Here is a 16,663-nt window from a genome sequence, read left to right on the forward strand (position 1 = left end):
TCAACCGTCCTAAGAGGGCTGCCTAAATGTTTGTAGACACCGAGAGCAGGGTTTAGATTTCCCGGGATACTCCTAATGGCACGTGGCTGCAACGTCACATGGAAATCAGCACCTCGGACAGCGCGGCTTCTGCCAATGCGCAGCACAACAGTGGATCTTTCCCCATCACCCATAGAGAAGATGGAACATGTTTAAGAAAACGAGAGGACAGCGTCATATGAACACGTCTGCATTTTAATTAGCATGTTTCCTATCGACAGGATATTACTTTTGCCCTACCTCGAAATAGGATGTAAAGAAATATTACAGTCGAATTACATAGCTAATATGTAAAATAACGTTGGGTTGTTATTGAAAGAACTGAATGACTAGTTATAATTCATAAATAGATAATTGATAGGCCTGTCTGAAAGTTCACGAGGGCGGCGATGTAATCGGTTTGTTTAATTCGTCTGCTCGGGATTCTTCCCTGACATCTTCATTCGTCCTGGTGTGTTGTGCAGGAATGGTTGCAGAAAAATGAAAAAAACCAGCATGGAAATTCAATGCCAAATGGATATGGGTTTTTCTACAGATTTCTGTCTTGTATGATGCTGTGTGGGCCTAAAATGCGAACACGTTGGATTGTAAAGTGGCTTACGGACTTGAGTGGAGGAGGAACAGTGTGGGACGTATTTGCTATCTATCAGCCAGAATAAATACGGAAAAAATAGGTGACTGGTGATCTGATGGCAGGCTAGCATGCCACTGAGGGACAAACAAAAGACTGAACTCGTCTTTTTTGGATAAATCACGTGCGAGCAACCCAAACATGCCTCGGTGGATTTTCTGATGTTATGTCGACACCTGTTTTTGATAATATTTTATATCACCCCTAAAACTCCAACGGCACCCTGCTCCCTATCAAAATAGAATAGGCTACAACATTTTCGCTGAGAACCTTGGACAGCTTCATGCGAGGATTGCTGCTGTGCCATAATTGTGACATTACAAGATACAAAATGTGCATTTGACCAATCAGTTGAACATTAATAGCAACTAATTATGCTCGTTGCCTCTGGAGTTTAATCTTATTTTTAGTTCAAGCTTGCATTGGATTCTGACAGAAAGAGCCTGCCAACCATGAAAAAACTTCCGCATTGTCTGTACCTAATACACATGGTGTAACCAGAGAAATTGTAACTCGAGTGAGCTCTTTTTACAAAAGGCTAAGATATTTAAATATCTCTTGACCGGAATTTGAGATGCACAGCCATGTTTTTTATGGACACCTCTGATATTTTGTTTTGATATCAATAGCTTGAACCAAATAGCACTGGGTCATAGGCTTATGAATCGCAAAATAATTTACTTATAGACAAATTAGCATAATGATAATAGGAATATTACGGTCGTTTTGGATATGTGCCAAGTAATTGATTCATCCAACTCAATGCATTCTATTTCATGAAGCCGAATGTTGCCTATTTAGTTCAGAATGTTTAAGTACCGGATCCGTATGTTTTTCAATGAACTGAAAGTTCTGGTTTTGATGCGGTCTGGCTCAAGACGGAGTACCGATTCAGACACAGACCCAGACAGACGAATAAGCATGCGAGGACTTAGTATGGGAGGCTGTGGATGGCCTCCATTCGATTGCTCAAACCGTGATGATGAAGAGGAGTACTATGGTACCGACCCTCGGCCTCGGAGCCTGGCATTTGAGGAGAAGGATGCGAAACTCCAAGCGGGCCTTGACGCCGTTTCGCTCAGCAGTAGTTTGGACAGTGGCATGAGCTCACCGCAGTGCCGAATCTGCTTCCAGGGCCTTGAACAGGTAGGCTTGCTCAGAAGACCCTGTTCAATTGGTTTTCTGATGAACTTGGGTTTCATTCATCCTGTGTTAAGCCCCTAATTCTTTTTTAGATCATTGCATGAATCTGAGGTTAAATGAATACACGCACGATGAAAACTCCCAGACATGACCCATGTTTCATAGGGTTCTGCTTTTTGACATCAAGAAAATTGGTCAGATTCTAGTTTATTACAAAGATGTTCAAAGAGTATAGGCTACTGAATGTAGAATACTTTCTACCTTTGTACAAAGACTTAATGTTATCCATCACTGTAAATTATGAACATTTACAAACATTGAGATGATGTTTTAGTTTGAACTTAATATCCCACTTTTTGTTTACTGTAAACTGGGTGCCAGTTTGTGTTCTTGCTCAATTTGGCAACATTGTCCAAACATAAATATTAAGATGGTCATCTGATCTGTTCCTTACCGTCAGTCTCAGCAGTGTGACAGCTGAGCTCCTGAGAAAATGCTTTGACAGAAAACACTAGATTTCATCCTTGAAAGAGTGCGCAATACAAATCATGTCAAATGAACGATGGAGTATGAGGGAACGACTTTACGTAAAGTTGATGATTTTAGTTCTGAAAATGACGATTGATTATTCGTGATTCTGGAGATTTAACACAAAAACCTGTGCAACTTTTAGCACAGACGTTCCATTTGCCAAGCATGGTGGAGTGGTATTTTAGAAAATGTTCTGTTGCACCATGTCCAATGATATAGGGATCGTCAGAGGGAATCTAAAGAGACATAACCCTTGAACACTTTTAATTAGGCTTGGTTGTGTCCTTTGAAAGCAGACACGTGGGCATGGATGATAGAACAGAGATGACAACATTGCGTAGAGTTGATTTATAGGATTGTCATCGTGGGGACTCGCTGTGCAGAAGAACAAGAGCAATGAAGAACACTGTAGACTCTTGTAGCTAGAGACAGCTGTGAAGCTAGAGCTCCTGAACACTATCACTGATCTCAATCTATTTTTATTCTACTCTTCAATGGAAAGGATAATCCTTAGAAAATTGTAAATGCCCTTAAATGGGGCACCTTTTTAACTCAGTCACCAGAAAGTATAAGAGCTTTGGGGGGGGGGTCTTACAAAAGTAGTGAAAGTGGTGAGGTGAGATAAGATCTTTCTAAAATAAGAAGTCAATCAGATGTGGTTTTGAAAATCTTGTTGAAAATACCCAATTGTTCTCTTATTAGCAGTGAGGTGGGGCATGTGTACGTTCTATGGCTCTATGCTTCATGCACGAGTGATGATGTGTAAGGCATTGGACTGCAGGCAGTATCTGACATTCTTTCAGCATCTCTGGGGAGACATACTCTTAACCACAATGCTAAATGATGGACAACATGCAAATCAAAGGGTCTAAATCAAACTGATTTCTTGATTCCTGTGAATGATGGCCTCAAATGTTGATAGTCATATTACGTGAGTGAGTGAGTGAGGGAGGTAGAAAAAGGAGGGAATGAGGAAGTAATTTAGTTTGGGATGGATTGAGTAAGTGTATAAAATGAGTAGTGTATGTACAGAACGTGTTTGTATATGTGAGTTTGTGTGTATGTGTGGATAGTGTATCCTGAATAATTGGACAAATATGGACCAATGAGAGAATAAGATCATATTGAGATGATAAGAACTGGGGCAAAGTGTGGGGGTGGGAAGGATATGTACAGGTAAGAAAGTTGGACAGAAAGGGGTTCAGTGTGGCAGTGGTATAAAGCTTACAATGATACATTTAATGACTAAAAAGTAAACACGTAGCTGTCATTTTGCATTCATAGGATTTATTTGTATCTCTGTAGTTACACCTCTGCATTGATGAGAATTACCATATCAATTTCCAACTGTGTCCACAAGTGTAGTGACTGACTTCGATTTTGCTTGGATATTGTCATGCCAGCACCTTTAAAATTCAGGGCTTCGATATTTTCATGGTGGTGTAGAAATATTGTTTCATTAAAACCAAGATTTCAATTTACAGATAGAGGAATCCCTTGGAGAAATAAACAGATGTATTTTGAAGAGTACAGTTCCCCCTAAAACATATTTTTACATAGTTTCCCTTGCTCTTATATTTTGCTTCTCTAAATTGATTCATCAGGTTAAGGGGTCTTAACAGGGGATGGCCTGGCATCCCTGGTGTTTGCCATTTACCTCGACAAACACAATTAACCATCTTGTCAGCGACCATGAAATATTCATGCTCATTAAGCCTGTGGCGGACAGCAGGCCCTCCGGGGTCCCAGGGAAGGGTCTAAGGCCCCGCTGACACTGTCAACCTTGGAGTGACATATGGACAGTCTGTGTGATTTCTCTCTCTCTCTCCGTCACTCTCCCACCTTTCAACGTAATAGTCTTGTTTCATGGGTGTGAGGTCTTGCTTCCTTGTTCTGTTTATCAATAAACTTGAAACTCTAGCGGAATGGGTTGATAATTCCCTAATTATTATGATACCATCAGTTGATATGTATATTCACAGCACGTCTTAATATCTTTGACTTTTATAAACCTTTATGAAGTTCAACTGGTACCATGAGCTTATTGACAGGATTGTAATATTTAATTAACAGTGGCATTCATGCCATCCCTGGTTCACAGGTCTCCAGAATATTACAGTCAGAGACATTGATGTTACCTTGCTGTCCACTTGATCTGATTCATCAACCCTCTCAAGCCCAGTGATGTAACAATGTTCTGTGACGAGGCACTTTGCACAAGACACCATGGGTAATCACATATTTGTTTCACACCCACTCAACTATGTGGTTACCAAGACAGATTCCAAACAGAAGGCCATGGGTAAATTGTGTATGCACCATTACCATTCCTTATGAGCAAGGTTCTAGTTTAGTTACAACGAAGTACTGAGGATAAAAAGTCAATCATTGTGGTGGCAAAGTGCTGTTTTGTCAACAAAAACACAAAAAAATGCTCACTTTGTCTGGGGCCAAATTCCGAGACTGTTTTTAAGAGTGCAAGATCTAACTAGATCTCCTACAGCAAGTGTTTGCATACAACTGCTCACTTATAGGATAGTGTACTCTAAAACCGACAAGACAAAGCATTTGCTTTACCATGAAATGAGCGGCAGTTTGGATGTGCTATTTGTTAAAATAAATAACCCCGTATACAGGATCTGTTATCTTTCTAATTTGTGTTTCCAGAGTAAATCTAATGGTAAACTGTTTATCTCGAACAACATGAGCCATGGGATCTGTAGATGGCCGTGCCACGCCAGCAAACAGACAGGGAGACGTGAGCGCTGACTCACCAGCCACCCCTCCCTTTGTTACCCCCACCCCTCCGCCTCTCTCCACACTCTCCCTCTGTACACCAGCCCTGTGGCTATCTAGAATCTGAGCACACACTGCAAAATGCATACTCACACATATAGTCAAACACACACACTTTGCAAAGACAGACAGAGCTTTAACTAAACTCACAACAACACAGGCTTGGTAAAGTAAAGGGGGATGCAGAGAGAGAGAGAGAGAAAGAGAGAGACAGAGAGAAAGAGAGAGGTAGAATGAGAACCCAGCAAGGGAGGGGGAAACGAGTGATGAAAAGATAAATCTATTTGCACTTTAGGCATTTGGAAAAGAGCAGGAACAAGAATGAGCAGACGGGGAGAATCATTATCACCGTGGTAATTCGGGCATTTCCAAAAACAAACTGTACAGGCTACACACAGTTTTGATGCACTCTTTCATTCATCATCTCTGTTACATTTACTAGCTGTAATCTTCACAACATTTGTTGCTCTCTGTCTGCATTTTATTTGTCTACAGGCCATGGCCCATGACCTCAAACACAAAAAAACACATGACTAAGGAAGAAAAACTATGAGAAGGGTATATGTTTAAAACTGTTCATCAGTATCTATAGTTCGTCAACAAAAGTTAAGAACAAATTACCATTGTTCTACCAAAATATCACTGTACACTGTTACTGTGAATTTTTGTATTACTGTCGTAGGATACCATGTCTACTTTATTGCCTTTCTAGTGTAGGGTGATGCATGAAATACATCACAGCCTTTATCCATCAGCTGACATTCATGGTCTTCTTATTATACACACCTGTATCCGTCATCTGTATGGACAATCACTGCACTCCATATGGGATGGTGTTATAGTCTGGAACTGTGGGAAATGTAGATTATACTATAGAGATGCTTGTCCTTCAACCTTTCCTTATCATAGTGAATAACATTGGATGATGGAGTGGAATTAAACACTAGATGATGGGATAAGCCACTTGACCCTGACCCCTGACCCAGGTCAGTGGGAATGACGTGACATTGTGGTTGTTTATGTGCACATCATGTGACACCTGCTAAAATGGTGTTGGCCACCTCTCTATGGTTTCCGCATTTTATTTCAATGGTACAAAGTGTTTGCAAAACAGTCTGCTGTTTCTGAGTCCTATTGCTGTTTATGTTGTGCAGGGGGAGTTGCTGAGCCCATGTCGCTGTGATGGCTCAGTGCGTTGTACCCACCAGCCCTGCCTCATCCGCTGGATCAGCGAGAGAGGCTCGTGGAGCTGTGAACTGTGCTACTTCAAGTACCAGGTCCTGGCCATCAGCACCAAGAACCCACTGCAGGTAAATTGTGTATGTGTCTGTGTGTTTATGTCAAGAACATCATGTTTGGTTTTCTCACTCTCTCCCATTCCCCTCTCTCTGTCCAGTGGCAGGCCATTTCTCTGACAGTTATTGAGAAGGTGCAGATTGCTGCCATCATCCTGGGGTCTCTGTTCCTCATTGCCAGTATTTCCTGGCTTGTTTGGTCCTCCCTGAGCCCCTCAGCCAAGTGGCAGCGCCAAGACCTGCTCTTCCAGATCTGCTATGGCATGTACGGCTTCATGGACATTGTGTGCATAGGTAAGATGTTATTATTTTGGACTATGACTTTTGTAACAATAATCCTGTAGTGGCATAATACGTACCAAAGACTATGTGATGTAACTGTGAGGACAGCCAGATTTAAGCATTGTTTAGCTGTTGACCCGAACCTTCGCACTATGTAGTCACTTGTTATTTAGTCTATTGGTATAGGTGATAGTGATTGGTGTTCATGGTCTCTACTATTGGAGTTTGTGTGTTTTAATTAAAGTAGGCTTTGTGTGTGTGCATGTGTTGTGTGCATGTGTGTGTGTGTGCGTGCGTGATACAGGATCTATGTGTAAAACAGAAGAAGTAAATCTGTGACCAGGGGCCTGTTCCATAGAGTGAGTTCACCGACAGTCTTGTTCTGTGAACTCGCTTCATGGAAGAAGCTCAAGATGAGTAATTTATTTGTTTTTGTCATTTTGGTTTGTTTGTTTTCTGTCGGTGAGGTCTGGTAGTAAAGGTCATAGTCTGTGTGATATGTTTAACCTCCCAAGTGTACCACGGCAACAGAAGGGACTTATTAATCCAGACTCTTTAAATATTTACCACGTTTCTGCAAGGGTAGACTGCCAATATTTAAGTGTTTTTTCCAGAGCAGATTTAACTTTCGCCTCTTTTCTTTCTCTGCCCTTTTATCTTTACTTTTTTTTCACTCTTCACTCTAAAACTCTTCTATTTCTACCTATGATACTGCTCTCTTTTATTCATTTCACTCCTTGCCTGCATAATAAATTTCTCTCTGCTTCTCTTTCTCTCCTTTTTTCTCTGTCTGTCGCTTTATCTGTCTGGTCCCTTTGTCCAGGCCTCATAATCCATGAAGGATCATCTGTTTACCGGATCTTTAAACGCTGGCAAGCAGTGAACCAGCAGTGGAAAGTACTGAATTATGAGAAAGCCAAGGACTTGGGAGACCCCATCAGCTCCAGCAGTAAAGGTGGGGGGCGTGGCGGGAGGAACCCTCCCCATAGCTCATCCGGATCAGAGAGGGGAGGGCGAGCGGGCCAACGCGTAAGGACTATTCTCAACCACCACTGTGGCTACACCATCCTGCACATCCTCAGTCAGCTGAGACCCACAGATCCACGCATTACCTCCAATACCAACCGGGAGGTGGTCATGAGGGTGACCACTGTATGAGACTGGGTTGCATGGGGGAGGGGGACTGAATGGCAAGGGACATCAGAGGGTTGGAGTGCAAAACAGCCAGCAACTTACCCTTAGACACATGCAACTTTCTCCAAGAACAGGAGACTCTACTCTTAACCTCTGGCCTCACCCTCTGCTCTAGTGTCTAACTGAGTCTCAGATGGTGCAGTGAGAGGGAACTAACACAAGGGCATGGACACAAACATCCTCCTCTTTCTGCTCCGGGAACCCCTAGTCGGCACGAGGGGGGTAAGCAGCGCAGTGCTGAGGTTACAGACACTGTAGGACAAAGGCATTAATGAGACATTGGACAAAAAAAGAAACATCTTCAAACAGCTGGAGGGCTTTCTCTTGACAGCTGAATTACACAAAACAGTGTCATTATTCATGTTGTTCTGTTTTCTAAAGAAAAAATTGCTAATATTGTTACATATTTTCATTTTAGCATCAGAAAATTGCAAGTTTTTTTTCTTATATATAACCCATGCCAGCAAATGGAAATCTTTCTCATTTACTTCACTTCTCAATTCCAGCCCTGTATCTCATCTTCCCCAACCCTTCTCCCTGTTGTGACAGTCATCCACTGTCCATAACACTTGACTTCCAGCTACAAGCTGTCTGGGAAGGTCCCTTAAATATACAAGCAAGCAAGTGCAATAAATCGATCAAATATGACTGACAAATAATATAAATTATTAAGGTTCCAAAATTACAATTCATCCTCTGCAATAAAGATATCTGACATGGACATGTGTTGCATTAATGGTTTGTGTTACTCCATGACTCCTTTATAAATCCATGATTTTTTGCCGCGTTTCTGTTTCATTACTATTACATTAAGTAATACAAGTATTTAAACTAGACTTTAACATTATTTTAGGCAAGGTCAAGAATAAAGTAAGTAGGAAAAGTGTAACGAATTGTAAGCTATTGATTATTTCGAATGTTTTATTTGATTTATTCTGAACCCCCGTGCTTGTGTGAATCCAACAGATGGCGACATTACCCTCTTGTTTTGGAATAGCTCAGTAAAAAGAGATGATAGGCCTTCTTTACACCACATAGATGTAGCTCTTTTTCGTTGAACGACACTCCCGACTACATTCAAGACTTTTTCAACGATGAAAACATACAGATCTGTCGATTAGTCTTGCGCAATTCTCTAAGCAGTGCCACCTGGTGGTAGACTATAAGAAACGAAGGAGTGAATCAACCAATCAGGGCCCACTTATCAGTATCTGATAAATGACGTTAAAATGATGCGACTGTTAAAATAAACGTGGCTTTGTTTGTGACTTTAACATTACATTTTTAAACACAGTAACATTTATTTTCAGAAACCCTTGCTACAATATAATCATGTCCATGCCTCAGAAGCGTTACTACAGGCAACGAGCCCACTCCAACCCAATGGCAGACCACACATTTGAATAGTAAGTGAAGCTCGTTGAAGACGGCTAGCTGGCTAGAGTTAAATATGTAGTCCAACAGCAACAGTCAGAAAATCACTGATTTAGCTAACAAGCAAGCCCATACGATGATGTCTTACAACTTGCTTAGCAAATAATTATTTCAAATACATAAAGAGGGAAATATTGTAGACTGTTATATCACCTTTGCGTTTACAGTTGTCTGCTCTATCTCAATGTGTCAGTCCAGTTAGTCCAGATGAAATGGATTGGTCCAGTTTGTACCCTGAATTCTTAAGCAACGCGTCGGAAAATGTGACCTCTCAAGTAGAGTTTGTAGACATTGGCTGCGGATATGGTGGCCTGCTAGGTAAGTGTTTGTTTACAAACTCAGACAAAATCTTAGTCTGAGTCAAGAAACCTTTTTTTACTTGTTGGTAGGTTATTCTATCTCACCCGGTCCCACACATACAACTCTTTTTTTTTTTTTTTACTCTCAGTGGAGTTATCCCTGCTCTTCCCTAACCAACTCATCCTTGGCCTTGAGATCCGTGTGAAAGTGTCAGACTACGTGCAGGATCGTATTCGCTCCCTGCGCGCATCACAACCAGACAGTTACCAAAACATTGCCTGTTTACGTAGCAATGCCATGAAATACCTTCCCAACTTCTTCACTAAGGGTCAGGTAGGTTCTTGTCATTTGCATCATTACAAAGTACATTTATATAACAACTTTTGCTATTTTCAGGCATTATCTTCTCATTGTACAGTAGTACTTGACCGTAGTATAGTAGCCTGTTCAAGGGATGAACAGAAATTATATGAATCATCCCTTGAGTGTCTTGTAATAATTGTACTAGTGTTGTGAATGTGGTGTGTCTAAAAGTTTTACAATGTCTACTGGACTCTACTGGCAGTTGGCTCAGCATTAGGGGTCAAAATCGTTTTGGGTCAACAGCAGGATGTAAACTTAACTAACACCTCGAAGTTAGAATTGGGTGTAATTCTTTCCAAAGACCATGATGCTCATTTAGGTCAAGGCTTCATTATATCATGAATAGATTTGTTTAATCCACAGTTTGGGTTTCATAATGTTGACCCACATTTCCAGTGTCACAAGAACCATAGGTAAATGTAGTATTTAGGGGCCCAACTTTGAAGAGTTTATCCATTTCAAATTAACTGTATTAATCTGTAGCATGAAATAAAGCATCAGCTTATATTGTGGTTCCCTGTAACAGGGTTTCAGAAAGAAATAGGTTAAAACTGAGGGTCAGATGGCTGAGCGGTTAAGGAATTGGGCTATTTAATCTGAAGGGTGCTGGTTCGATTCCCAGCTGTGTCCCTGTTCTTACTGTAAGTCGCTCTGGAAAAGAGCGTCTGCTAAATGACTACATGTAAATGTTACCTTGAATGACTTCTGGAGTCTAGATATCTGGAATGAAGCTGAATTAAGCAAGAATTATTTAATGAGAATACATTTGATTGTCATTACCATATGATAGTACGCTAGTAGAAGGTGTCAGTCAGTGTTGTTGACTCAAAGCTTGCTAAAAACACAATTACAGTTCATTTAAGGGTAAAATTCTTACACAACTTTTTTGTGAGTGGTTTCAGACAATTAATTTAGTTCCAGCTGTCTGAGTGTGATTCACAGACATTCACTTGGCTTGAATATAAAGGTTAGATTGTGATGCTGTCATTCAGTCTAACCCATTTTAAGTTAAGGTTTACTGCTAAGAAAAAACAATGACATACTCAACACTTTTGCACATAAATAGCAGCCCTTGAGCTATGGTAGTGCACTTACTTGCATGATGTAAGTGTCAACTACTTTCTATTCCCTCAACAACAAAAATTCTGGTACTTTTTTAAACTCTGAGATCACTAATTAAAACATTACGTTTTTCCAGCTCATGAAGACAGGGGCCTTGTACCAACCCCCTAGGGCTGTGGCAGTCCCCAGTGATTATACCTCCCCCTTTTTATGTGACATTATTTATTTAAACTAATAAAAAGTAACTGCAATGGGTTTAATATAGCAGCCAGAATAATATTAGTGGAACCTGCTAGTTGTATACTGCTTGTTGAAGCAGGAGTCAAAGGGGGACTTTATCTTAATAAAAAATCAGTTGGAGGGAAATTCCGGTGCTGCATAACAACTAGAACCAAAGTATTATGAGGTATATTATAGTGCTGACTGTTCACAAGTTGAATATAAATTGTAGCTATATTATCTACACCATTTAAAACAAAGATGAGATGCATACATATTTAGAAGATGGGGTAAAGGAAGCAAGCATTTTATGGATCTTATCTTGCCAAACAATAGTCTGATCTTAAGGTCAAAATGTTTTCACTCTCTTGCAGCTCAGTAAGATGTTCTTTCTCTTCCCTGACCCTCACTTCAAGAAGACCAAGCACAAGTGGAGGATCATCAGTCCCACTCTACTTGCAGAGTATGCCTTCACACTGAGAGTTGGGGTAAAAGCATAGCACGTACATGGGGGGTTAGTGGGTCCTAAAGCCAGGTGTTGAATTAGTATTGTTGTGCAAGAGGATCAGTCCTCTTAGTTTGTCATTTCCATCAACAACGCTTAAACATGATGTATCAGGTTTGTGTGCCTGACCAAAGAAAGAATTCACTGGAGCTGTCTAGCTACCTTGGCTGTCAAACACACACACGCATTTTTCTAAATCTACCTTTTTTGTATAACTCCTGCCATTGACACTTTATTTTTATTTTTACGGAGCCCATAGTATTTGTAGAATTGGCTTCACTAGATTTAGCTGGTTTTGTTTATTTGTGTAGTTAGTGCATGCACAAAGCTTGTGTTGATTCATAAATTACACTTATGAATATTGTTTGTGAAAAATATGTCCTTTGAAAGAACAAAAACACTACACAACACAATGTAGGTGTTGTTTGTGTAGAAGCCTACTATACAGAACAGTACACCATAAAAACGTTAGGGGAAAGACTACACAATGCAAAACACTAGTAAGCCTAAAGAACATCAAGACGATCACATACAAAAAGTTCCTGGTACTTGAACCAGGATGTCTCTTTTCTCTTTCTCTTTGGGGGGGAGGGGGGGGGTAAATGCGTTACTTATAAGGCAGGGCTATTTAAAATTAAGACTATTTTGTCTTTGCGTACATTAGGGTCCAAAAGTCTGAGACCACATTGAACATTTAATGGGTGAATTGAAGCCTGAGAAAGCCAAGGATTCTGTGACATCAAAAGCTACTTTTTGGAACATTAACAAATCATGCTAGGTTTTCTTGCACAAACTTGAAGTTCATGCCAGCTCAAGTGAATTCTGTCATTAAAGCCATAGGGGGACATAGTAAATAATAATAAGAAATTAGAAAATGTATGTCAATTCTTTCTACTTTCAACAAAACAAATCTTATAAAATTGGAAACAATTGCAAAATGGAAGTATCTTGATTAGTGGTGTCAGACTTTTGGACCCTACTGCAAGTACACTGCACATTTAAAATGGTTCTCTGTATATTTGAAGAACAATGGGAGGCTTGTGTGTGGTTTGGGGTTTTTGATATGCCCCCAGCCGTGTATCTCTGTGTGTGTGTGTATGTGTGTGTTGGAGAGAGAGTGAAAGAGACCTGCACACTCAGCACTGACAATCTGACATGAGGCCAGACACTGATTTACACTGAGGGGGTGGATAGCAGTGTAGAGAATTTTCAGCAACTTTACGGCAGTTGAGACTAAAACATTGACCCACCCTGAGAACGCACATTCTGTCATGTACACCCCCTTTTCCATGTTTCCCCTCCTCCTGGCCTTCTTTAAAACGCTACATCACTGAGATAACTTGTGCCATTGTGTAAATCTGTGCCATGGTAGAGGGTTCCAACAAATCAGTCTTCTAATAATACTCTCTGTCTACGCTCCAAGGTAAACTACAATGACACAGGTGATAAAGCTCTGGGTTTTCATTTGGTTATTCCTGCCATTTTGGGGGGACAGGACTTTGCACTTCTATGCACAATATTACAGTCACATCAAAGTTGATGCATGAAAAATTAAGATTAATGGAATACCTGAGGTCTCTGCATTTAAAGCCTATCTAGAAGGGTAGGCATGCTCCACATTGTGCCACAAACCCGATATGTGGTCAGATATCAAAGTTGCAGAAGAGTTATGAATGTAATATACCACACATGTTATAGGTGGGGTTCTATGCAGCATATATGTGAGGCCCAGTGTTTTGTGTGGTCCACCCAGGGTTTGGTGTACACCAATACTGATGTGGAGGAGGTGCACCTCTGGATGGTGAAGCACTTCTCTGAGCATCCGCTGTTCACACGTGTTCCTGATGAAGATCTGGTAAGTTGACTAGGGCCATTTATTGTTTACATTCTTTAACACTGGAGATTCAATTTAGCTGGTTTTATGTTTACCTGTTTTAACCTGCAATTCTCTGTTGTGTGGCAGGTTGGTGATGTCATTATTAGTCGCCTGGGAACGTGCACAGAAGAGGGCAAGAAGGTACAGAGAAATGGGGGGAAGAACTATCTTGCCGTTTTCCGGAGGGTAGAAGATTGTAACTAAAAAAACCTGCTTATCACAGAATCTTTTCAGTTCTGGACATTTTTATATCAACTTGAACATGGCTCAAGTGGTTTCCATGCAAGCACTGCAAATGGATGACCTACTACATCTTTTTCAGAACCCATCGTTCTGTTTCACTTATTTTATTTCATTGAGCTTGTTTGACATCCAAGTGGACATTACTTTCTTTGTTTTTGGATTTGTGGGATTTGATCTATTTTTTTTAAATTATTTTTTTACAATACTTCTGCTAAAAGTTGATTTTGTAAATTTTTCTTCACATAATTTGAAATAAATCACATATCTATTTAACCAATGCTCAATTCTGATTATATTAAATTGAATAAATCTCTGGTTCCCGCCCAAGCCTCAAGTCGCTTTTCATTTTAATTACTTGAAATGTAAATGACTGTAATAGATGCAATTACTTTTTCTAAAACCTGATGTCGAGCCACCACACCCAGAAAGAGAGGCAATAGAACAGGAGCAACTGAAATTGATAGTAATTGTCTGAAATGAAGACAGGTTCTCTTCTCAAATGCATATGTAAATATAGGTATCTGCTATGGCCTGGATGATCATGTTCAACTGTATATTATCAAATTGTAGGTTACATGGTTGGATGTGTTGTCACTGGGAGGAGTTTATTGTGGGATAACGGATTTTAATTTCCCAGAACCCTGACCTGGAAACGGGCATGCCATGGCAGGGGTTTTGTTTCCTCTGCCATAGCATTAAACAAAACATGTAGATGACTGGCATATGTAAAGGTACTACAGATACAGTGCCCTCCAAAAGTATTGGAACAGTGAGGCCAATTCCTTTGTTTTTGCTGTAGACTGAAAACATTTGGGCTTGACATCAAACGATGAATGTGAAACCAGAGATCAACGTTTCAGCTTTTATTTCCAGGTATTTACATCAGGATCTGATGCACAAATTAGAAAATATCACCTTTTTGTTCGAACCCACCCATTTGTCACGTGAGCAAAAGTATTGGAACATGTGACTGACAGGTGTGTTTTGTTGCCCAGGTGTGTCCTATTACATACATTATTCAATCAATAAATACCACTGAATGTCTACACTCAGGTTCAGATTGGGTAAGATAGGTTTTGTCTATGCAGACTGTATTCAGAGGTGAAAACAACATGAAAACCAGAGCGCTGTCTTTGGGTGAAAAACAAGCAATTGTGAGTCTTAGAGAAGATGGAAAATCAATCAGAGCCATTGCAGAAACATTGGCCATAGCCAGTACAACCATTTGGAATGTCCTGTAGAAGAAGAAAACTACTGGTGTACTAAGTAACAGACGTCGAACAGGTAGACCAAGGAAAACATCAGCAGTTGATGACAGAAACATTGTGAGAGCTGTAAAGAAAGACCCTAAAACAACTGTTAGTGAGATCAGCAACAACCTCCAGATGGCAGAAGTGAAGGTATCACTATCTACTGTTCGCAGAAGACTTCATGAACAAAAGTACAAGGGCTACACCAGAAGATGCAAACCACTCATTAGCAAGAAGAATAGGAAGGCCAGGCTGGAAATTGCCAAAAAGTACAGAGATGAACCTCAAAAATTCTGGGACAAAGTTTTATGGACTGATGAGACAAAGATTAACTTTTACCAAAGTGATGGAAAGGCTAAAGTTTGGAGAAAGAAAGGAACTGCTCATGATCCCAAACACACAAGCTCATCTGTGAAACACGGTGGAGGTAATGTCATGGCTTGGGCTTGCATGGCTTCTTCTGGGACGGGCTCATTAATCTTCATTGAGGATGTAACACATGATGGCAGCAGCAAAATGACCTCGGAAGTCTACAGAAACATTTTGTCTGCCAATTTAAGGAAAGATGCAACCAAACTGATTGGCAGAACCTTCAGCATGCAGCAAGATAACGACCCAAAACACACTGCCAAAACAACAAAGGAGTTCATCAGGGGCAAGAAATGGAAGGTATTAGACTGGCCAAGTCAATCTCCAGACTTAAACCCTATAGAGCATGCATTTTACCTGCTTAAGAGGAGACTGAAGGGAGGAACCCCACAAAACAAACAACAACTGAAAGAGGCTGCAGTGAAAGCCTGGGAAAGCATCAAAAAGGAAGAATGCAAAAGTTTGGTGACGTCAATGGGTCACAGACTTGCTGCAGTTATTGAAAGCAAAGGATTTGCAACTAAATATTAAGTCTTATTCACTTAAATATGTTTTAAGTATATCTGTTCCAATACTTTTGCTCACATGACAAATGGGTGGATTCAAACAAAATGTGATATTTTCTTAGTTGTGCATCAGATCCTGATGTAAATACCTGGAAATAAAAGCTGAAACGTTGATCTCTGGTCTCACGTTCATTATTTGATGTCAAGCCCAAATGTTTTCAGTCTACAGCAAAAATAAAGGAATTCGCCTCACTGTTCCAATACTTTTGGAGGGCACTGTATATAAAGCAGACGCTTTGGATAAAAGTTAAAAATGAATAAATGTAATTATGTTGTGTGCATTGTATCTATGTAGTCGTTGTGTCTGTGTGAGGCTCTATATAGACTGTAACACATTTCCTTGGAAAAAGACAATAAAGAATATATGCAACTCTTCCCTCAGCAGCTGTAAGAGGTAGTGGGGACAGGACAGCACATGTCTCCATGGTGGAATCCCAATGTCAAGACGGGCATTTATAATGTTACCTAAGCGTCACGTCTTTGTCTGTTTTCCTCCCTCTTTTCTCTCCTTCTCCCCCTCTCACTCACAACAATTAGAGGGCTAAAAATCCCCTAAACCTCCTTA

General features: G+C 40.4%; 2 protein-coding genes across 3 annotated transcripts; both read left to right on the forward strand.

Moving 5' to 3' along the window:
- The first annotated feature begins 1,477 nt into the window (after window positions 1-1,477).
- Window positions 1,478-8,632, forward strand: LOC124471424 (E3 ubiquitin-protein ligase MARCHF9-like). The gene is made up of 4 exons (XM_047025904.1): window positions 1,478-1,816; window positions 6,295-6,450; window positions 6,537-6,729; window positions 7,541-8,632. The coding sequence occupies exons 1-4, from the start codon at window positions 1,478-1,480 to the stop codon at window positions 7,873-7,875; spliced, it is 1,023 nt and encodes a 340-aa protein (XP_046881860.1). The 3' UTR covers window positions 7,876-8,632.
- A 486-nt stretch (window positions 8,633-9,118) lies between these two features.
- mettl1 (methyltransferase 1, tRNA methylguanosine) lies at window positions 9,119-14,240 on the forward strand. 2 transcript variants are annotated; one of them, XM_047026377.1, is made up of 6 exons: window positions 9,119-9,317; window positions 9,539-9,663; window positions 9,794-9,978; window positions 11,664-11,777; window positions 13,548-13,649; window positions 13,758-14,240. In XM_047026377.1, the coding sequence occupies exons 1-6, from the start codon at window positions 9,244-9,246 to the stop codon at window positions 13,872-13,874; spliced, it is 717 nt and encodes a 238-aa protein (XP_046882333.1). In that variant the 5' UTR covers window positions 9,119-9,243; the 3' UTR covers window positions 13,875-14,240. The 2 variants fall into 2 exon arrangements, with proteins under 2 accessions (XP_046882333.1, XP_046882334.1); XM_047026378.1 differs by having other exon boundaries at window positions 9,227-9,317; window positions 9,544-9,663.
- The last annotated feature ends 2,423 nt before the right edge of the window (window positions 14,241-16,663 follow it).

This window comes from Hypomesus transpacificus, chromosome 9 (genome assembly GCF_021917145.1).
Source record: "Hypomesus transpacificus isolate Combined female chromosome 9, fHypTra1, whole genome shotgun sequence".
Classification (NCBI taxonomy): domain Eukaryota; kingdom Metazoa; phylum Chordata; class Actinopteri; order Osmeriformes; family Osmeridae; genus Hypomesus; species Hypomesus transpacificus.

Bases quoted from the DNA above. Each gene is read 5' to 3' on its own strand.
- LOC124471424 (XM_047025904.1), top strand. From the start codon at position 1,478: ATGTTTAAGTACCGGATCCGTATGTTTTTCAATGAACTGAAAGTTCTG. The intron at 1,817-6,294 runs GTAGGCTTGCTC...TATGTTGTGCAG, and splicing joins GCTTCCAGGGCCTTGAACAG to GGGGAGTTGCTGAGCCCATG. The intron at 6,451-6,536 runs GTAAATTGTGTA...CTCTCTGTCCAG, and splicing joins GCACCAAGAACCCACTGCAG to TGGCAGGCCATTTCTCTGAC.
- mettl1 (XM_047026377.1), top strand. From the start codon at position 9,244: ATGTCCATGCCTCAGAAGCGTTACTACAGGCAACGAGCCCACTCCAAC. The intron at 9,979-11,663 runs GTAGGTTCTTGT...ACTCTCTTGCAG, and splicing joins ACTTCTTCACTAAGGGTCAG to CTCAGTAAGATGTTCTTTCT. The intron at 13,650-13,757 runs GTAAGTTGACTA...GTTGTGTGGCAG, and splicing joins GTGTTCCTGATGAAGATCTG to GTTGGTGATGTCATTATTAG.